Source organism: Cydia splendana, chromosome 12 (genome assembly GCF_910591565.1).
Source record: "Cydia splendana chromosome 12, ilCydSple1.2, whole genome shotgun sequence".
NCBI lineage: Eukaryota > Metazoa > Arthropoda > Insecta > Lepidoptera > Tortricidae > Cydia > Cydia splendana.
The window spans coordinates 10160849-10180069 of record NC_085971.1 but is presented as its reverse complement, the minus strand read 5'-3'; the positions used below and the strand labels follow the sequence as shown (position 1 = coordinate 10180069).

Genomic DNA, 19221 nt, shown 5'->3' with positions numbered 1-19221 from the left:
TAAGTGTCATTTGTAGGCAATGCAATGATTTTTTATAAGTTCATATTGGTCGAATTATTAGTACCTACCTACATACCTAGATATATTTGATTACTTTATACCTAATTTTTTTTACACAATAACAGAGGTATGCATTTTGTGCAATTCATCTAGGTACCTACAGTTTCAATGTCTGCCTTCTTGACGATATTGACCCGATTAATTACTCGTAACGTAATGGGCGCTTTCTTTAGTTTTATCATAAAATCACAGTTATATCTTATAATCATAATCATAATCTTTATTGTTTGTGAGAAATGAGTTATATTGCCAGTAATTACTATTGTAACAATTTTACATGGATTATAATATTTAAAACTTTCGCGTTTTGAACACATATTAACTCACATTTATAGACGGGTCTAACGCGAAATTTATTCAATTACTTACCTTTATTTACCGACGTTTCGACACAGGTTCGGTAGGTCGGTAAATAAAGGTACCTATTGAATAAATTTCGCGTTAGACCCGTCTATAAATGTGAGTTAATATGTTTACATAGATTCACCAAGACTCTAACACTTTACAGGTGTACAAACAAACATTTCCTATGGACTCTTACAACGAAAGATGTCAAGCATCTTGATTTGTATTTTTTTATCTTTCCCACAGGAAACAACGAACAATTGATTATTGTAAACAAAGTTATTTTCTGATTTAAATATCACCGATTGGCCAAAGATAACCTGAAAAGCGTCATTGTTGTTATTATAATTCTAAGCATACTTATTCATGGAAATCGGGTTTAGTATTCTACATTTTACTGAGTGCATCGCCTCACAGGGGCTCTGGCAGACCAACCCCTGGTCCTTGTTTTATTTTAGTTACCAATACGTACAATAGCAATGTTGAACTTTATAACATTCGGTATTAGGTAATTTGAAATATATATGTAGAAAACAAGCAATTTATCATAATATTCATAATAATACACCTACTTGCCACCAACTTCCAATAGTCTTTACACCCTGGCGGGTGCTGTCTCTGCGTGCATCGCATGACACGGGCAAGGACAGCATCCGCTCGGTGTACCCCTTATTACATTTCATTAAAGTGTCAAAAGGGTCTCTACGTGTTGGTTTCGCCTCCCAAAGGTCCGGAACACCATTGTTCCATTCCATGATGGGAATGACATAAGTACTTCATATAATAATAAGAATTTAAAAAATATAGGGTATCGTCTTGGGTCGTCCCATTCGTTTTTCGTCAAGTTCTTAAATTAGTCCTATTCTGCTTTCGTCACTCATTCTACAATGAAAGCCACCGACGATTGTGACGAATGTAGAATGAGTGACGAGAGCAGAATAGGACTAATTTAAGAACTTGACGAAAAACTAATGGGACGACCCAAGACGATACCAAATATAGGTACCTATTTTTGATAGTTCACTGATACTGATACTTAATACTTACCTGTAAAATCTCTAACGCTTTGCACGTTAAAAGTTGAATGTCCTTATTCATCTATTATGTTTTTCGACATGTTTTATGAAAGATACTACTATTGGTTTTAACATTGTTTGTATTTAACATAATTACCCAAAAAACAGTTTAGGCAACCTGCAAACTACTGTGGATCTCGACATTTCACTTATACTAGTTCGTTTCATACGTCGAGCTCGGTAAGCTGCCGAAATAACACCTAATTTCTATCTGAAGAAATCTCAGCACCTACCTCAGTTCATACCGTGGCTAAAAGCGGTGACAATGTGGTTATTAACTATGTTTATAGTTTTGTTATTTTCTTTTTATAAGATTACATTTCCTGGCCGATCACGTTTTTATCCTCCAGGTGTGCAATTAACAATTTTAAAAGCATTTATGTTACTGCTCTAAAAAAAAACCTAAATTATTCCCTTTTCAACTTTAAGGTCCTTGTTCGTTACCAATAATAGGAAACCTCATTTCCGTTTGGATCGGATTGAGAAAGCTGAAATATCACCACAGTCTTTGGCAATCATGGGCGAAAATCTATGGAGACATAGTGGGTCTGCAGTTAGGCTCTATGAATGTTGTTGTGGTGTTTGGAAAAGATTTGATCAAGGAAGTTTCTTCAAGAGATGTGTTCGAGGGGAGGCCGGATGGGTTGTTTTATATGATACGGTCGTTTGGCAAAAAATTAGGTGAGTAATACCTACTTATTTTGTATGTAATTGCTTATAGTTAAACCCCGAAACGCTATCGCTACCACTTCTAAGTTTTACCTCGTCAAACTTCAGGCTTGTGTCTCTGTGGCTCTCTATCAGTTAAAGCCCGATAAATTTGACAAGTTCTTGCACTTAAATGCAAAACGAGAAATTAAACCACTCTATCCTCCTGTGATCCCGTATACAACATTTTTTACATATTCAACAATCTGTTTGGAATTTTTATTGATTAACTAAGAGTAGGTATCAAATACAAAAACAAAACATCTGCTTCTGAGTCTCAGGAGGCTAAACGCCTGACAATTTTCCTTGCCCATACATGCAGCAAGCTCTCGCAAGATTTTAAACCAGAGCTAGTTTTTTTTTTGCACAAATATTTTCTTTTCAATTTACTTTTTAACAGTAGTTGCGTATAATTTAACTACTTACCTCGTGATTTATTTATGAATATTTACAGGAGTAGTATTTTCGGACGGACAATGCTGGAAATCGACGCGTGGAGTACTTCTCAAGTATTTGAAAGGTTTTGGCTACGGCACCCGCTCCATGGAGGCATACATAGCAGAGGAGTGCGCGGACCTTGTCAAGCTACTCTCAAGCACGCGCCAGCCTGTCATAGTCAACGATTTGTTCGACATTTCAATAGTCAATATTCTATGGCGACTTGTAGCTGGCACAAGGTTGGTAAACTTCATAATGCCTTTAGAAGTCCAGCTAGTCCAGCTTAATAGCTCGAATCCCAACCGAAAGAAAGCATGATGGAACTTGGCATGCATGTAACTAAGTTTATTCCGCTTCATTATTTTTTTCTGGTAATTCTTTCTATTGCATGAAGTGACCAATGGTGGAGGGACTACCATATGACTAAGTACCTAATCACCAATCAGACATCTAAAACAAAACTTTGTAAATGTCACCACTCTGTCACGCAGCCTCCCTGAAATCACCTCCTGTTATTTTCATCAGACATTAAGCCCATAATTGTGAAGCCGGCTCGGCGTGGGATTGGTGGGATATGTTAAACATGTAATAAAACTCGTTTTTTCCCTCAGATACGATTTGAAAGACATCCGTTTAAAGAAGTTATGCCATATGATCAAACGAGCATTCAAAGTTGTGGATATGAGTGGCGGCGTGATGAACTTCATACCTTTTCTGCGGCATATCATTCCTGGCGCCATTGGATATACGGAGCTGAATGAACTCCACGAGACTCTGTACTCGTTTATAAAGGTAAAAGTTTAGGTAACTTATCAAAAAATGTATCACTACTTACACTTTATAAAACAAAGTCCATCGCCGCGTCTGTCTGTTTGTGTATTTGTTCGCGATAAACTCAAAAAGTACTGAACGGATTTTCATGCGGTTTTCACCTAGCAATAGAGTGATTCTTGAGGAAGGTTTAGGTGTATAATTTGATAACCCGTGCGAAGCCGGGGCGGGTCGCTAGTAATATATAAGGATAGATAGGGTAAGAGAAATATTTGGAGAATTCCCATACTGTTCCTCTTGCCCCGAGCAAAATTAGCTACCTACCTACATAGGTATTATTCAACAAGACCATTTACCGATTAAATTTAAATATTTGAGTCTTGCTTACATAATCTTGATGGCAAATTGTACAGTTAATATCGACATACATGTTTGCCTGCCTGCCTGCCATGCCTTTATAATATGTAAGCTTTTAGGCGTATGCTTTTTTTTTTTATTATAGGACATTTTTACACTAATTGACTAAGCCCCACGGTAAGCTCAAGAAGGCTTGTGTTGTGGGTACTCATACAACGATATATATAATATATAAATACATAGAAAACAACCATGACTCAGGAACAAATGTCTGTATCATCATACAAATAAATGCCCTTACCAGGATTCGAACCCGCCCAACTAACATTAAGCGCTAAATATAAGAGTTAAAAGAGTTCTACATAAGCGTTTGATTACTCCAGAGGTTCTATTGATGTTCTAAAAATAGGAGTTATAGCCGGCTATAACTCCCTAATACCCCCGGATTGGGCACAATTTTTATCACCTTGGATTGTAAAACGGCGCTACAATAGAGAAATAAGAGGTATAAGAGCGCTAAATTAGTGCTGTAATAGCGTTGATTAAGTACTTAGGATTTAAAAGGGTGCCAAATAAGCGACTACTAACTATTTGAGTAGTAGTGTAGGGCCATATAGATGATACTTTGAGCTTTAGATGGTATATAAGCATTCAAAGTCAATATTTGTAACACTCAAGAAGGTAATTGCGCATTTTTTCCTTAGCCCTATCTGTTTTGGTTGCAATGTTTCCATTTTGTATTATTATTCGCAAGCTTGCGCTATGACAGCTTGAAGTGAAATGTAATGGCGGATAAATAAAAGCAAATAATTATTTTAGTTCACTGATGCCGGCGTTATCTGCGGATTTATGATGGCGAAATTAATTACACTGTCAATAACTATATGTATTACTAACAAAAGTTTAAAGGGCCTCTGATCCTTTGCATATTTATCTGAATATAATATTTTATTACTTGTGGTCCACCGTATTTTATTTTCGAAAAATTGCACAATATACGTGAAATCCGGTTTTAAATATAACAATACTAACATTAAGCCAATATTGAGTAAAAGTATCGATTTTTATTAAGTATTTACGTTCTAATTAATAGTTTTTGTTTTGCTTATTGATTCATCGGTCATCTCAACATGGCGCTATAGGCTTAGGTTGCAATGAAGACTCTATTAACAGTATAAGATGTACTAAGGTATTGAATAACGCTCGTCTGCGACTAAATGATCTATAATAGTGACTCGTAACTTCTCTTTTCGACTGTAAGTGATACAAGAGAGTTAAGTAGCGATTGCGATACATGGAGCTATAGAAGACTTTTTATCGCCTGTTTAGAATCTTAAGTGAAAATTGCAGCTGCTTATTACTCATATAGATGTTAAGGTGGTAGAATTCACTTTGAGCTATAATACTAGCTGCTTAAGATGCATTATAGCGGCCAAAACGGCTACTGTGGATCTTAAAGCTATACATGGACCTCTTAAAGACCTTGATATCACCAGAGCCTGTAAGTTTAGAATATGTAGCTATTCTACAGCCGTTCTATCTCTTTAGGTGATAAAATAAGTGCTTAGTGTCGCCTAATTGTTTGTTGGGCGGGACCATCGGCTTCATAGGCAGGGTCACTACCCACTAGGCCAGACCGGTCGTCAAAAAGCTTTGAGGGTGAATGATAAGTAATTAAGTAGAGGTACCATCGCCCACACTGTTAACTGTACATCGGTGGACCTTATGCCTTTTGTAATAAGGTCCACCGATGTACATGCAGTTAGGAGTGTTGCTGTTTGTACTCATTTTATTTTGAATAAACGCACCGGGATTCAAATTTTGCCTAGCTTCTAGTCTTCCTATATAATATTTAAACCTAATACTTATCTAATAAAAATGCATAAGGCCGCGTCCTACGTGAGCGATCTGCGGGTCTATCCATGATGACAATCGTAGATGTGGATGTGTAGATGAGAAACATAAAATCTTAAGTAATGTATGGAAATAATCACGTGACTTTCCGTCACTTTTATATAAAAATGTATAACAGGAAGTAGAATCGTTGTACATCTTTAAATTTATGCATGTAGCTAATTATGGTTAGAACACAAATATTACATAGGAACATTAATTTGATAAAAAAAACATGAGAGTTCAAGTTCAGTTTTTATTTTATTTTCAATAGCGATAACTGTTCAATAACAGCAAGTAATAACAAGTGATTATTATTTAGATCATGGACGTAATTAAGTTGTTTTATTTGTTCTTACTATTACCTCTGGAACAATCTATAATTGTGTTATAACTACAATAGCAAACTATTGTATATTTGTATCATGTTTCCGTGAGTTTCCGTGTGCAATAGTAGTTATAAAGCAAATAACCATGATACTAGTAGTATAGTTGTATAATGTTAGTGTGATTCTCGCTGGACCTGATGACAGATAAGATATACGTCACTATTTACTATTAATTATTATATAGAATATATGGTAAGGGTTTACAGTTAAGCACCATTAAGACGACGGTTTTTCTTTACATTGCTATATTTGGTCTATCGACTACATATAATTCATCGTACTCTATCACAGAGTAACAATGTATCGAAATTTGCATGCAAGTTCTGGAGCCTTCTAAATGGGGTTTTAGGTAATGAAAGAGAACGCTTTTAATGTATAATGTTTATACTGCAAAACGTAATTCAAGACCAAAAAAAGTAAGAAATGTTGCCACTTTTTTACTAGCGCGTCTTGTATTTACGTACAAATAAGTAAATAAAAGTACTTTTTTAAATAGTAGGAGTAAAATTACTAATGAATAAATTATCTTAGCGTGATTATTTATCAAAAGAAATTTACTATTTTACAAACAAATTATTGCAATGGCAACATTGTCCTACTTTTTTTGGTCTTGAATTACGTTTTGCAGTATAGATACTTTAAGGATGAGTCGCATTTGTTAATAATGTTATTAATTATTATGATTTACAAATTGCTTCATGTCGTTATCGAATACACTTGAGTCGATACTTAACCAGGGCTCGGAACCGGTTTTTTTGTAAAACCCCAAAATAGCCCAATATTTTTAATTATTTTATGCTCTTTACGTAGGACTGAATCATGTATTAGTTAACAACTTCGTATTATTAGATTGTCCCAGTTAAAATTAAATAATAAACCAAAGAACGAAAAAGAACGTAATAATACCGGTATTTTTTGTATGAAGTAAAAACCGGTTCCGAGCCTTGACTTAACTACTTAATCACTTAATTAATCACTATCACGTACGTTTTTGATCCCATCAAACCGGGGTATAATTATAAATGGGCGTGGGTCCCTCCCGCCGCCACGACGGTCTCGCCGGTGATGAAGCTGGCGTCGTTGGAAGCCAGAAACGCCACGACTCCAGCTATTTCTGATGGCTGTCCCAGCCTTCGCATTGGTATTTGCGGTAAAATTTCCTTCCAAAGATCTTCCGAACCATCAGTAAGCTGTAAATTAGCAAAATTTATAAACACTTATTTCTTTTGGTTTACGCAGTTAGACGCAGTCGCTTGCCTCAATAATTAAAAAGCAATGGTTCATGAACATTTTAAAGCAAATGATTTCTCGAAATCTTTACGACCATGTTGTTTTTCGTAAAAAACCTACTCTTATTTCAAAGTCGGTTGAAAATGCTCCATGTCACCTGTGTCATAAGTAAATTTATACGAATCGATTGACACCGTAGATATTCACCAAATTCGTCTCAGTAGTTTTGACGCTTACTCACACACAGTATACCCACATACTTGCCTTCATAAACTTTCCTGTAGCCGGGTAAAAAACACAAAAGGTATTCTCGGAGAATATTAGATCAGAGCGCATTGTGCGTTTATATTTTTTTTTTCAAGTATTTCCAAGATAGATAGATTAAATAAATTTTTAAATAGGTATACTTACTATCGAAGCAAATTTTGTATCAATAACGCCAGGCGCCACACAGTTAACTCTTATGTTGTCACGCGCAACTTCATTGGCAATAGCCTTAGTCAACCCGATCAATGTTGTCTTACTCACACTGTAGAGACCTATAGGCTAAAATAATCATAAACTCATTAAAATACCTAATAGTCTTAAATATCATTACCACAAGGTTAACAGTCAAATACTCACCCACACAGGTTTATATCCAACTATGGATGAAATAAACACAATGCTACCACCGCCTCGCCTGACGAGATAAGGGTAGGCTTCCTTGGCCAGCAACCAAGAGCTTTTCACGTTCACTTCAAATATTTTGTTCCACGTGGCATCTTCTGCCTAAAACAAATATTATCATTTTAGCTATGTAACAATCAAGAACCATATTAATCAAATCTGAATAAGATTAAAGAATGAATTCATTGTTTAATCTTATTCAGATTTGAAGTGTACCTCTAACACTGGCGACGCTCCTGGATTAACTCCAGCATTTGATACTAATATATCCAGACCCCCAAATTTAGCATTGGCCTGAAAAGTGAACAAATTGATTTAGCTTACGTTTCAAGTTCTGGTACATACCTGAGAACAAATAATGCACACTATCATCTATAATATTCTGCTAGAAATATCGTCTAGACACAAGTCAAATCCAGAACTAGAACTTGGCACTTAATTTAATATGGGTCTCAAATATTTTGCCGGCGAAGTCAACGACGACGTATATAACTTGACTTTCATTTCACATTTACCGTTTTTGATGGGCTTCAACTTACAGTATCAAATAATGTCTTTCTCTGTTCTGCATCCGCAACATGGCATGCTACGCCCTCAACAGTTATTCCTTCTCTACGAAGCTCTTTAACAGCTCTCCGAACGTTGGTATCCTTCCTACTACATATTACTACAAATGCACCCTCATTTCCTAGTCTTTTAGCTATAGCATATCCAATCCTGTAACAAATCAAGGCCAACTGTAAATTTAAGTTTGTCGTCAAATTATTGTGTCAATTTACCTCATTGGCCTTTTCCCTTTACTTATGCTACATTCGTGCGTCACCCAGTATAAAATATACATAAATCGGTTTTTGCCAAATTTGATTATTTTAGGTAAACGGAAAGATTTCTTCATTGCCTTAACTTAGAAGGACTAAAGCTCCCTAAAACGTTTCTAAATGAAAATTTTGCCATTTCTTCTTTCTATTGAAATGTATGTGTGTAGTGATTCAACAAGTTAAAGAAACTTACCCTTACTTAGAAATGTTTTTATTGGGATCCCTTTGTTTCCCATAAACTTATTGTTTCGAATTTCGATAGTCAGAAATTGATATCCATATAATTTATGGACATAAACATCAATAGTCATAATTTTTGTTAAGTATAACGTTTCATAGTTCTAATTTTAAACATCTATAATATTAAACGCTATAATCACAAAAGTTATAAAATGGATGAATATAACATTCAAAGGTATATCAATAATTATTCAGAAATATTTTAAGGCATATATTTTATCGGACTAATGGTCGTTAATCATATCGTTTTAATGTCATCTCTTTGTTTCCCATAAACTTACTATTTCGAATTTCGATAGTCAGAAAATGATATCCTCTAATATTCTAATATTTAGGAGCTATAATATTAAATATTATGACTTTCAATAATTATGTCAAACAAAGTGCCATTTTTAATAACATCCTTCATATAAAGAAAAATCAAATCTGTTTCTTCAGGTAGGTTCGTTAGTTACCTTGTGTCCCTCAGAGCGGAAATAGGAGCCCCGCGAAGCGGGGTTCCGTTGACTCGTTGGCGGGACGAAATGGCTTAATAAGCTACATGAAAAATTAGAAATGGCGGGAAATCAGTAAACCAAACAATAAAAAATCTGTTTCCTCAGGTAGGTTCGTTAGTTACCTTGTGTCCCTCAGAGCGGAAATAGGAGCCCCGCGAAGCGGGGCTCCGTCGACTCGTTGGCGGGACGAAATGGCTTAATAAACTACATGAAAAATAAGAAATGGAGGGGAAATTAGTAAGCCAAATAAAAAAGAATCCCCAGGTAGGTAGACAAGCATGCAATTTGTTTTGTTTAATTTTATAAGTATTGACAATATTATTATGACTAATAAAAATTATGATCGAAAACGTTATGGTCTAAAAAAATCGGAACTTAAAATTTAGGGAATGCAATAGAGCCCCTACTTATCATTATAACCTGCGATAAAAGACCTTACAACGATTATTGTAAGCAAGTTTATTGCCTTCAACATTATGTAATGGTATACCTTCTGGACTTTGAATATTATGAGTAACAAATTTTATGACTAACAATAATAATGACCTGCAAAAATCGGAACTGCAATTTATATTGTTAAAATTTATGACTATTGACAATATGACTAATAAAAATTATAATGGAAAACTTTATGGACTGAATAAATCGGAACAATAAAATTATGGGAACCAATAGAGACCCGTTTTTATTACCATTATGGGTTAACAAAGTTGATCTTACAGATATACTTAGATTAAATGTAAATATAGTCGATGACCCAAAGCGCAGCTATAACCAAACAACTAAATCCTCAATTATTCAGTTTATTAGCAATAGTTATCATAACTTCTACCAACTATTCACTCACAGTTCTAAGGAAGAAGGTGCAATGGGTGCCGCATTTTATGACCCTCAGTGTGAAACACATTTAGAATTGAAAATAACGTCTGACTTATCCATCATGCATGGGGAGTTAGTAGCCATTGCAGAGGCAATATCCTATATTAAAACAATTGATTGTGATACATTTGTAACTTTAACAGACTCTATAAAAGCGCATTACAACATCTGGCTCGCTGTACCTCGTGTTATCGAGGACTGCCGATTGCCTATAGTATACTTAAAAGCATTTATAATCTGCGGGCTCAGCACGGTTCCATTTTTATCGACTATCACTATGCGCGTCCCTTTCGCACTTACATACTTGTTAGAACGTGACAGGCATGGTGACAAGGGATAAAAACGCGACCGTGCTAAGCCGCCTGGAATCTATGGGGAAATCATTGACTCTGCACTGGATTCCTTCACATATAGGCATTACCGGAAACGAAAAAGTAGATTTGTTTGCTAAGCAAGCCTGTCATAGTGATACCGTATACCACATATTGGTGGAATGTGTGCGGAACGAGTCCTTTAGGAGCCAACTGAAAATATCATTTAATACTTTTCACAATGTTGGGTGGGTGCAATAGTGCCCTGGCTTTTCCGTTGTCGGACGAGGCCAGAGCACTGTTCAAGCTAGTAAATATAGGCCTAAGTAATCGTAAAAGAGTGTGATTGCATGTTGATTATATGAAGCGACATAATCGCTAAGCAATAAAGCTCTTTAATAAAGATTAAAAAAAAAAGTTTGTCGTCAAATTATTGTGTCAATTTACCTCATTGGCCTTTTTCCTTTACTTATGCTGCATTCGTGCGTCACCCAGTATAAAATATAAATTGGTTTTTGCCAAATTTGATTATTTTAGGTAAACGGAAAGATTTCTTCATTGCCTTAACTTAGAAGGACTAAAGCTCCCTAAAACGTTTCTAAATGAAAATTTTGCCATTTCTTCTTTCTATTGAAATGTATGTGTGTAGTGATTCAACAAGTTAAAGAAACTTACCCTTCAGTAGATGCTGTGACTATAGCCACCTTGCCCTTATTCATCCTGTTCATTTCAATACTAACACTATACGACTTTACTGAAGTGAGGCTTTTGCCTGTTATCGAGAACCTTCCCAGAGAACGGATCATTTAAAAATATTATGAAATACCTATACGAGTATTTAGCTTTACAGGCCTATTCGGATTTCGAGATAATCACAAGATCTTGAGACGATTTAGAGATCAACTAGATCTACATTAGATATCGACTAGATGTGACTTGGATATCTAAGTCATAACTTGTCGAAATCGTTCAAGAGGACCTCCAGAATCGCGGAAACGTCAAATTTGACATATCTATCTTACAAATATCTTTAAATTATCCGTATCGTAACTTGTTGAAGTCTAGTAGAAATCTAATTCATTTTCCGAATCGAGCCGTTAGTCGAGCACGACTGTGCACAATACGAATGAAGAGCATCGTAAAAAAAAAGAATAAACCAAAATGCACTTGTCTGATAAGATATGCATAGTCATAAATATAGTCATTAAATGCTATGCTAAAGAGTTTAGCGAGGAATTTTCTTTTTTTTGGGGTTCCGTAGTGACCGTAGTTACCTAACTAGAAATCCTTAGAGTATTGTCATGTACTTCACTGTATGGTCTGTCTGTCCGTCCCCGACTTAGCTCAATGGTCGTTAAAGTACTAGAAAACTGCAATTTGACATGTCATATAGGTATACCTGCACAGTGCGCACCGACAAAGTGGTAAAATAAAAACTAGAAATAAAAAGTTTTTACACATGTATAGTAAGAATGATTATTTTTGGCTTCACCCCTTTGTGATGGAGTGTCGTTAAATAAGAAATACCGAGCGGATGATGGAGACCGAATGTTGCCATTTGAACTCTGTGATGACTGTTTAAATAAGTAAAATTACAGTATCGAAAATATTTATTAAGTACTCATTCGTCTTTTCCAGGAAACTATAAAAGAGCATGAGACAAACATCGTTACAAAAGACCCGCGAGACGTCATCGACGCCTTCCTGATTGAATCCATAGAAAACAAGGCTGATGCAAGTAGGTACAGTTCTATGGTGCCATTTTAATATCTTATTACTCAGACAAGTTCTTAAACGTATTGATGTTTAGACGTCACTGTATTAATTATCAATCCGGTAGTTTTGATAAGAAGTTATTGAGTTATATTTATTTACCTACATATTCGCTATACACGATGATCAGGCTATAAATTATAGCTCTGCGTTATCTAATCGCAGACAAGGTCGTTACTTAATTTTCTTAAATGTATCTTTATAACAGGATAGAAGGGTATCAATTTTTAAATATTAGAAATTGTTTAAGTTAATATTCTGCCATCCTAAGTCGAATAGCGCTATCTCAAAAACAAATGATTTTGACAATGTAATTCTCAGTAATAGAAACTAAAGTATAAGTTAGCAATGAATTTTCTTTTGAGATAGCGCTCTTTGGCTTAGTAGGGCAGTATTGTACTACATACCTAGCTAGTTATATTAATATTTATACCCTTTGTCCCATATCCCATTAACCAAACCACACATTGTCAAGTGCTAGGTCAAGGTATTGGCCATTGAAATGGATATGCATTTGAGAAGTCGGTGCAAACTTAGCGTCCGTCTGGACTCATGTTACGCACATGACACGATCTTATCTTATACCGTAGGTAGTATTAATGTATCTACAAATACCATATTTGAAATCGATTCTACGCAGCAGACAGGGTTTGAAATACATTTTTGTATTTTGTATTTGTATTTCAAATACTACCTGGAAAAGTATTTTGTATTTGGTATTTCAAATACTGCACTCACATGTATTTTGTATTTTGTATTTCAAATACTTCAAGCATCAAAATACATTTCTACAAAATACATTTTATTAAATTCTATAATCCTAAAATGGAACGTTTATTTAAATATAATGTACGACTTGTACGAGGGTAAATACAATGCGCGAGCTATTCTGCGCGGAACTTTTCGTCAACACCCAGGGTATAGGGTCATTGCAGTAGTTTCCGTCCATGCTCTAGTTTTAGACTACTTGACGCATTAGCAAATAATATATTTCATTTTTAATTTACTACTTGCGAAATATAATTTTAATATGTAGACAGATATACAGGGTGTTCTAGCCATTGGACAAAGCCGAAATGTACATATGCATTAGGGTATTTAGAACCAGTACCAGTATACAAATTATCATAACAATCGGTGTAGCGGTTACGAAGAAATTAACAAATTACGTTTTTTTTACTTTGGAGCAACCTGCAGGTATGTGTTAGTAGCTCCTGAGGTAATAAATAGTATGAAACCTTCTTCGACCGTTTTGATTATCTTTTTTATTTATGACATTAATAAGATTCTGTCTTTTGACAAATGTCATCATTGCCGCACATTTTCAAACAAATTGTCAAAAGCACTGCCAATGAGTAATACAGTATGTTTCTTTTTGTTGTCGATTATTGGAAATAACTTTTGTTTGATAATTTATTTTTATATCTTTTGTTCTATTAAAAAAAATATTACCGTTAGAGCATTTCTGAGAAGTAACCGTACGTGGGATTTCAGGGTTAGTCCAATGGCTAAGGTCACCCTGTATATATTGTTTCGACATTAAGGATTGAAATCAGTCCAAATTTGTGCAGCAATGTAGGTTTATATTCAAATTTCGTTAAGTGGACGAAAACTAGAGCTGGACGAAAACTTGCGCAATGAACCTATAAGTTTTTAGGAAAGGATATTCGTTAAAAAAACTAAATGATTAAACAAAAAAATTTAAAGGTATTTTGTATTTTGTATTTGAAATACATTATTTTAAACACTGTAGTTTGTATTTTGTATTTCAAATACCCATCACCAAAGTAATTTGTATTTGGTATTTCAAATACTTTTAAAAATGTATTTTGTAATTTGTATTTGAAATACGTGGAAGCCAGTATTTTGCCCAACCCTGGCAGCAGACGCAGATACTATATACTTTTTTGTACGCCTACACAAACAGAGAAGCAATCGCTCATTCTAAGGAATTATTTGCATTTATCATGACATCATGAGGATTCATAGCTGAGATTGTAAGAACATATTTTGCCATTTGCGTAATTCCAATTAGGTATATATAGGCCACCTACCTATTTATTACTTGAATAAATTATGCACCTACTTAAAACAATCCCTTAGATAGTGTAATTGTCATACTAGTCCGTAAACTTTTCATTTTATAAATAAAGTTAGTTGCGTTGTCGGACAAAATTCCATGAAGCTACTGGAAATCACACAAATACGTTGCATTTCCACCGATGGATCCTTGCATCCTTATAATAGTTTCAGAAGAAGAACTCCAAGTGGTGTGCCTTGACATGCTAGAAGCTGGAATGGAGACCGTGGGTAACACAGCCGTGTTTATGCTTCTGCACGTCGCCCTGAATCCGCACGTGCAAGCGCGTCTTAGACAAGAGATTGATGATGTAGTCGGCCCAAAACGATCGCCGGCGTTGGGTGATAGAGCAAGGTAAGACATTCGTGAGGTAGGTATTCCTTCTTGTATCGTCTTAGGTAGGTAGGTGCAGTTTTCCGAGCGTATCCTAAATGTTCACGGTCCCGCCTGCTTTCGGCAACATAACTCCAAGAATTTACACAGGCATTCAATGCATAGTGGAGGAAATCGGAGAATCCTAATGGGTTCTTATTAGAACCCACTAAAATACTAGAAATCAGACTAGAACTATTGTTCTAGTCTGATTTCCTCATAATGCTTTTTTTTTAATCGTATAACATAAATATTGAATGATAAGTATTTTGTACATACTTTAACATTCGAACCCACGACCTCAGGTTTAGAAGCATGCCTTACCTCTAGGCCACCAGCGCTTAACCTAACCTAACCATGCCTAACCTACCCGAGGGCCTCCAATGTACACACACACTTGTTATACTTATGTCTAGTAACAACAGATAATGTGTTACCTATAAGTGAACAACCAGGCATCGCACACCACGGTCAGTATAGCGATATTAACGATAAACGAAATATGTTTTGTGAACTTCTACAGAATGCTGTACACCGAGGCAGTGATCATGGAAGCCCTCCGTATCTCAAGTGTGGCCCCAGTGGGCATCCCCCACATGGCGCGGGAAAAAACGCAGCTCAATAATTTTATCATCCCTAAGGTACTTGCCACCCGTTACTTTGATATGTGATGTTACTAACCAAAACATCTTAGTGTCTTAACTGACCATTGATAGATTTTACGTTTTTGCAATTATAGGTTTACGAATACGACTTAGGTAGGTAACACTGTGGACGATGGTACAATAAAGAGTCGGAATGGGAATGTCGAACATATCTATACGTTTTTGTCTTTATTTAGTCTTACTATTTACTTGCAACCCGTAGATTATAAAGTTCAACGGTCATATAAGTTGATTAATATTTATATGGGTATACTGCTTTATTCCGAAAAAATTGCCCAAAAGCACCTTTATTGAAAATTTCATGTGTCTATTAATTTTTGTATTTAACCTAAGAAGTATTCAGAAACATAAAATAAGATACCATTTAATTTCAATGACTTCGCGCATATGAGCAGATTTGTAACCTATTAGCATATAATATAAGACGACTCAAGATCACATTGGCATTCACATTTTTATAAAAATAAAAAATAAAATTAATTGGACTTCTGTGTTAAGGCATGATAGAGTGGATGCTGTTCAACCTATGACTAAAGTAAAGACTAATTATATAACATTATACCTCTATTGAGAAAAAATGTTGAATATTTCTTGTGTATTGTAGGGTACATTAATCTTGCTGGCTCTACACGATCTCCACAACGGCTCTCACTGGGTGGACCCACACGAGTTCAGACCCGAAAGATTTCTCACCAAAGAAGGGAATCTAGTACAGGATGAGTGGCTAATGCCCTTCGGGACAGGTAAGCCCTAGAACCGGGGTTCAATTCCCGCACCGATTTAACCTTTAAATGTGACCTGGTATTAAATATAAACGAATTGCCGATTTTTTAGGTACTTATACAAGGATTCACAGTGAGGACAGGACGGGACAATGCAGACCCCTCAGAGCCACCGCATTGTGTTGGCATTGGTATCTTTGGGAGCTCTGAAATTAAAGAATTAACTAAACATTTTTTCAAATTTAATAAATCACGTAAATGCCATCAATTACATAATCCTATTTTATATTGATATTTGTTTGCACTTTTTAACCGACTTAAAAAAAGGAAGTTCTCAATTGGTCGGAATCTGCAAGTCGTGTGAGTCGTGTCATAACAATAACAAATCAATTTGAAACTGTAAAGTTAGAATCCGCCCCCGGTGTCCAATATTAAACATTAATTAAGGCGCTCTTATACTCGAGTTTTACGTTTTCAAGGGGGTGAAGCAGACGCGTGGTAGAACGGGCAGGCGGGCGCCCCGCACCATTCCCGCGCAGCACGTCTACGTCCTTATTCTGACGACATCAGTATTCTGAATTGTCAGTTCCGGGATTTTTTCCGGCAATTAATATTGAATAAGATTTATTAGCAAATTCGAATTTTGATGAGTACTTAATGAAATTAAAAATGGTAGGTAAGACGGTGAGTGTAAATGATTATTAATTATATACAATATGAGTGTATACCGCGACAAACTGAGAATCTAATCAAATGATACCAAATTAATATGAGACAAAAAACAGTACTTCCTATAGACATTAAAAATTTAATAGAGCTAGACCAAGAAAAGTCTGCAACGATTTTGATTGCACACGCAATGCGAGTGTTATTTTAAACGTCAAACTTCTATGAAATTATGAATAACATTTGCACTGCCTATGCTACCAAAATCGTTGCAGACTTGGTCTAACTCTAGCACTCAATTTCGGGCAAGTAGGTAGTGAAAATAAGGAAGAATACTAGAAAAAGTTAAGATAATTTGGGACTATTGAGTTATGCATAGCTCCAATAAGTAGATAAAATTAGCTATCTTCACAAAAAAGAATTATAACTCTAACTGTAATTACTTACTATTTTGCTAAATTTTGAATTGACGAGTAAAAGTTCACTTCGACATTCGAGTTAATTAATAGCTCAAGAAAATAAAAAAAAACTGCGGAAATAATTCGTATAATTGTGAAAATTGGCACTGTTATACCTTGTGGTGTCCAGATAACCATGCTTAGCAGGTGTGCTGAGGGTGTAGGGGGGAGGGGTGTGAAGGTACGGAAATAATCGATCTGAAAGAAAAAAAGTGTTTTCCCCTCTAGTTCCCCTAACTTTTGAACCATATGTCCAAAAATATGAAAAAATCGTGAAAGTGCTTAGCATACTTTCAAGGAAAAATATAGCAAACCTGAACGCTCCAGCTGTTTTTGAGTTTTTGCAATCACTCAATCAGACTATTTTGACGTACGGGTAACTGCGGAACCCATACTGATCATGGCGCGACATGCTCTTGACCGTTTTTTTTATGTTTCATGAGCAGGTCGCTAAGCTTGCTTATTCTAAACACAAAAAATGATTTATGATGAACAATTACGAAAAAACGACGTTTTCTTAATTCGTCTTTTTTTATCTCTTTGTTAACTTCAACCTGTAGCTCCTAAAGAAATAACTGCTAGATATAAAAATCACATTTTTCTTCCTGATTTCGAGGGTGTCAATAACTCAATTTCGCAAAAATTGTCACTTATGGTTTTTTTCCTTAAGGCGGAAGAATTGTACTTACACTTATTTTCCTTAGAATGTAAATACCTAATCCAATTAAACACAAAACCATTATAGCCATTTTTCGACCACTTCCACAAAAACGCATGTAGGTACCTCGGAAACTAAAAGTGTTGAAATGGTTACCACCATACACTAAACACTCCCACATATTTGAATCCTGTATATCTATGTTTAAAAATTATTCAATCTGATCAATTTTATAGCCTTTTAAAATATGTTTACACAATTTATCAACCGTGACTGAATTCCGGATTAGTTAGATGGGTGTGTGCCTTTGCTGCCCAACTTGTTATAAAGTGACAATATGACGGACGAATGTCTGAAATGTCACCGTATTTAAGAATTATTTTGCTTTTCTTCGTAAGTATGTTGAAAAACATTGTGTGTATAACATATTTATACTGTGATTACCCATTTTATGAAACGTCCGCTAAACTAGCATAGGTCCGACGCTGACAGTGGTCACGGGCGTACTGGCGTGAGGAATGGGCGCAAGGTATTGCCGCGTAGGGTGTAATTTAGTAGGCAAAATGTTGAATTCATCAAATGATGAATGAAAAAATTAACGTATCGATAAAAGGACAAGCAATAAAGAAGATTTACTTAAAAGCTATCGACTGAAGTAAGTTTCATATACATTTTCGTCGTAGTACTTCTAACATAAGGAAATAAAGACAGTGTTAGGCATGTTTTCAACTTAAGATTCTATCGAGAAAATAATGAGCCGTCGTGTTTCTGACAAGCAATAACATAGTTCAAGGACTGAAGTTATACATACTAGAAAATAATGCATGAAATCCTTGTAAAAGTCTGTAAATATTAACCGCGCCTTAATAATTTCTTATTACACACTTATTAATTATTATCTTTCAGGTAAACGACGTTGCATTGGCGAAGGTCTGGCCCGCTCCGAACTATTCATGTTCCTGACATACCTATTGCAGAGCTTCACTCTAGTAATACCTGAAGGCGACCGTACACCTTCAACGGAACCAGTCAACGGAGTGACACTCTCGGCGGAACCCTTCAGGCTCATATTTAGGCTGAGACGATAGTTGATTGTTCTTTGTGGGACGAGTTTTGTTTTTAAACTGTTTGAATTGTCAGATGCTA

General features: G+C 35.5%; 3 protein-coding genes across 4 annotated transcripts in view; 1 reads left to right on the top strand and 2 right to left on the bottom strand.

Annotated features, from left to right (window-relative positions):
* LOC134795561 (programmed cell death protein 5) overlaps nucleotides 1-19221 on the bottom strand; it is a 487306-nt gene that overhangs the window by 46327 nt on the left and 421758 nt on the right. The window lies entirely within an intron of this gene.
* Nucleotides 1717-19175, top strand: LOC134795448 (farnesoate epoxidase-like). The gene is made up of 9 exons (XM_063767288.1): nucleotides 1717-1831; nucleotides 1911-2162; nucleotides 2644-2866; nucleotides 3239-3419; nucleotides 12320-12419; nucleotides 14702-14888; nucleotides 15430-15547; nucleotides 16176-16314; nucleotides 18982-19175. Exons 1-9 carry the CDS (start codon nucleotides 1747-1749, stop codon nucleotides 19161-19163), a joined length of 1467 nt encoding a protein of 488 aa, XP_063623358.1. The 5' UTR covers nucleotides 1717-1746; the 3' UTR covers nucleotides 19164-19175.
* LOC134795865 (uncharacterized) lies at nucleotides 7054-11485 on the bottom strand. The gene is made up of 7 exons (XM_063767796.1): nucleotides 11357-11485; nucleotides 8476-8653; nucleotides 8153-8230; nucleotides 7892-8038; nucleotides 7675-7813; nucleotides 7532-7545; nucleotides 7054-7227 (listed from the first exon to the last, which is right to left on the bottom strand). Exons 1-7 carry the CDS (start codon nucleotides 11407-11409, stop codon nucleotides 7054-7056), a joined length of 783 nt encoding a protein of 260 aa, XP_063623866.1. The 5' UTR covers nucleotides 11410-11485.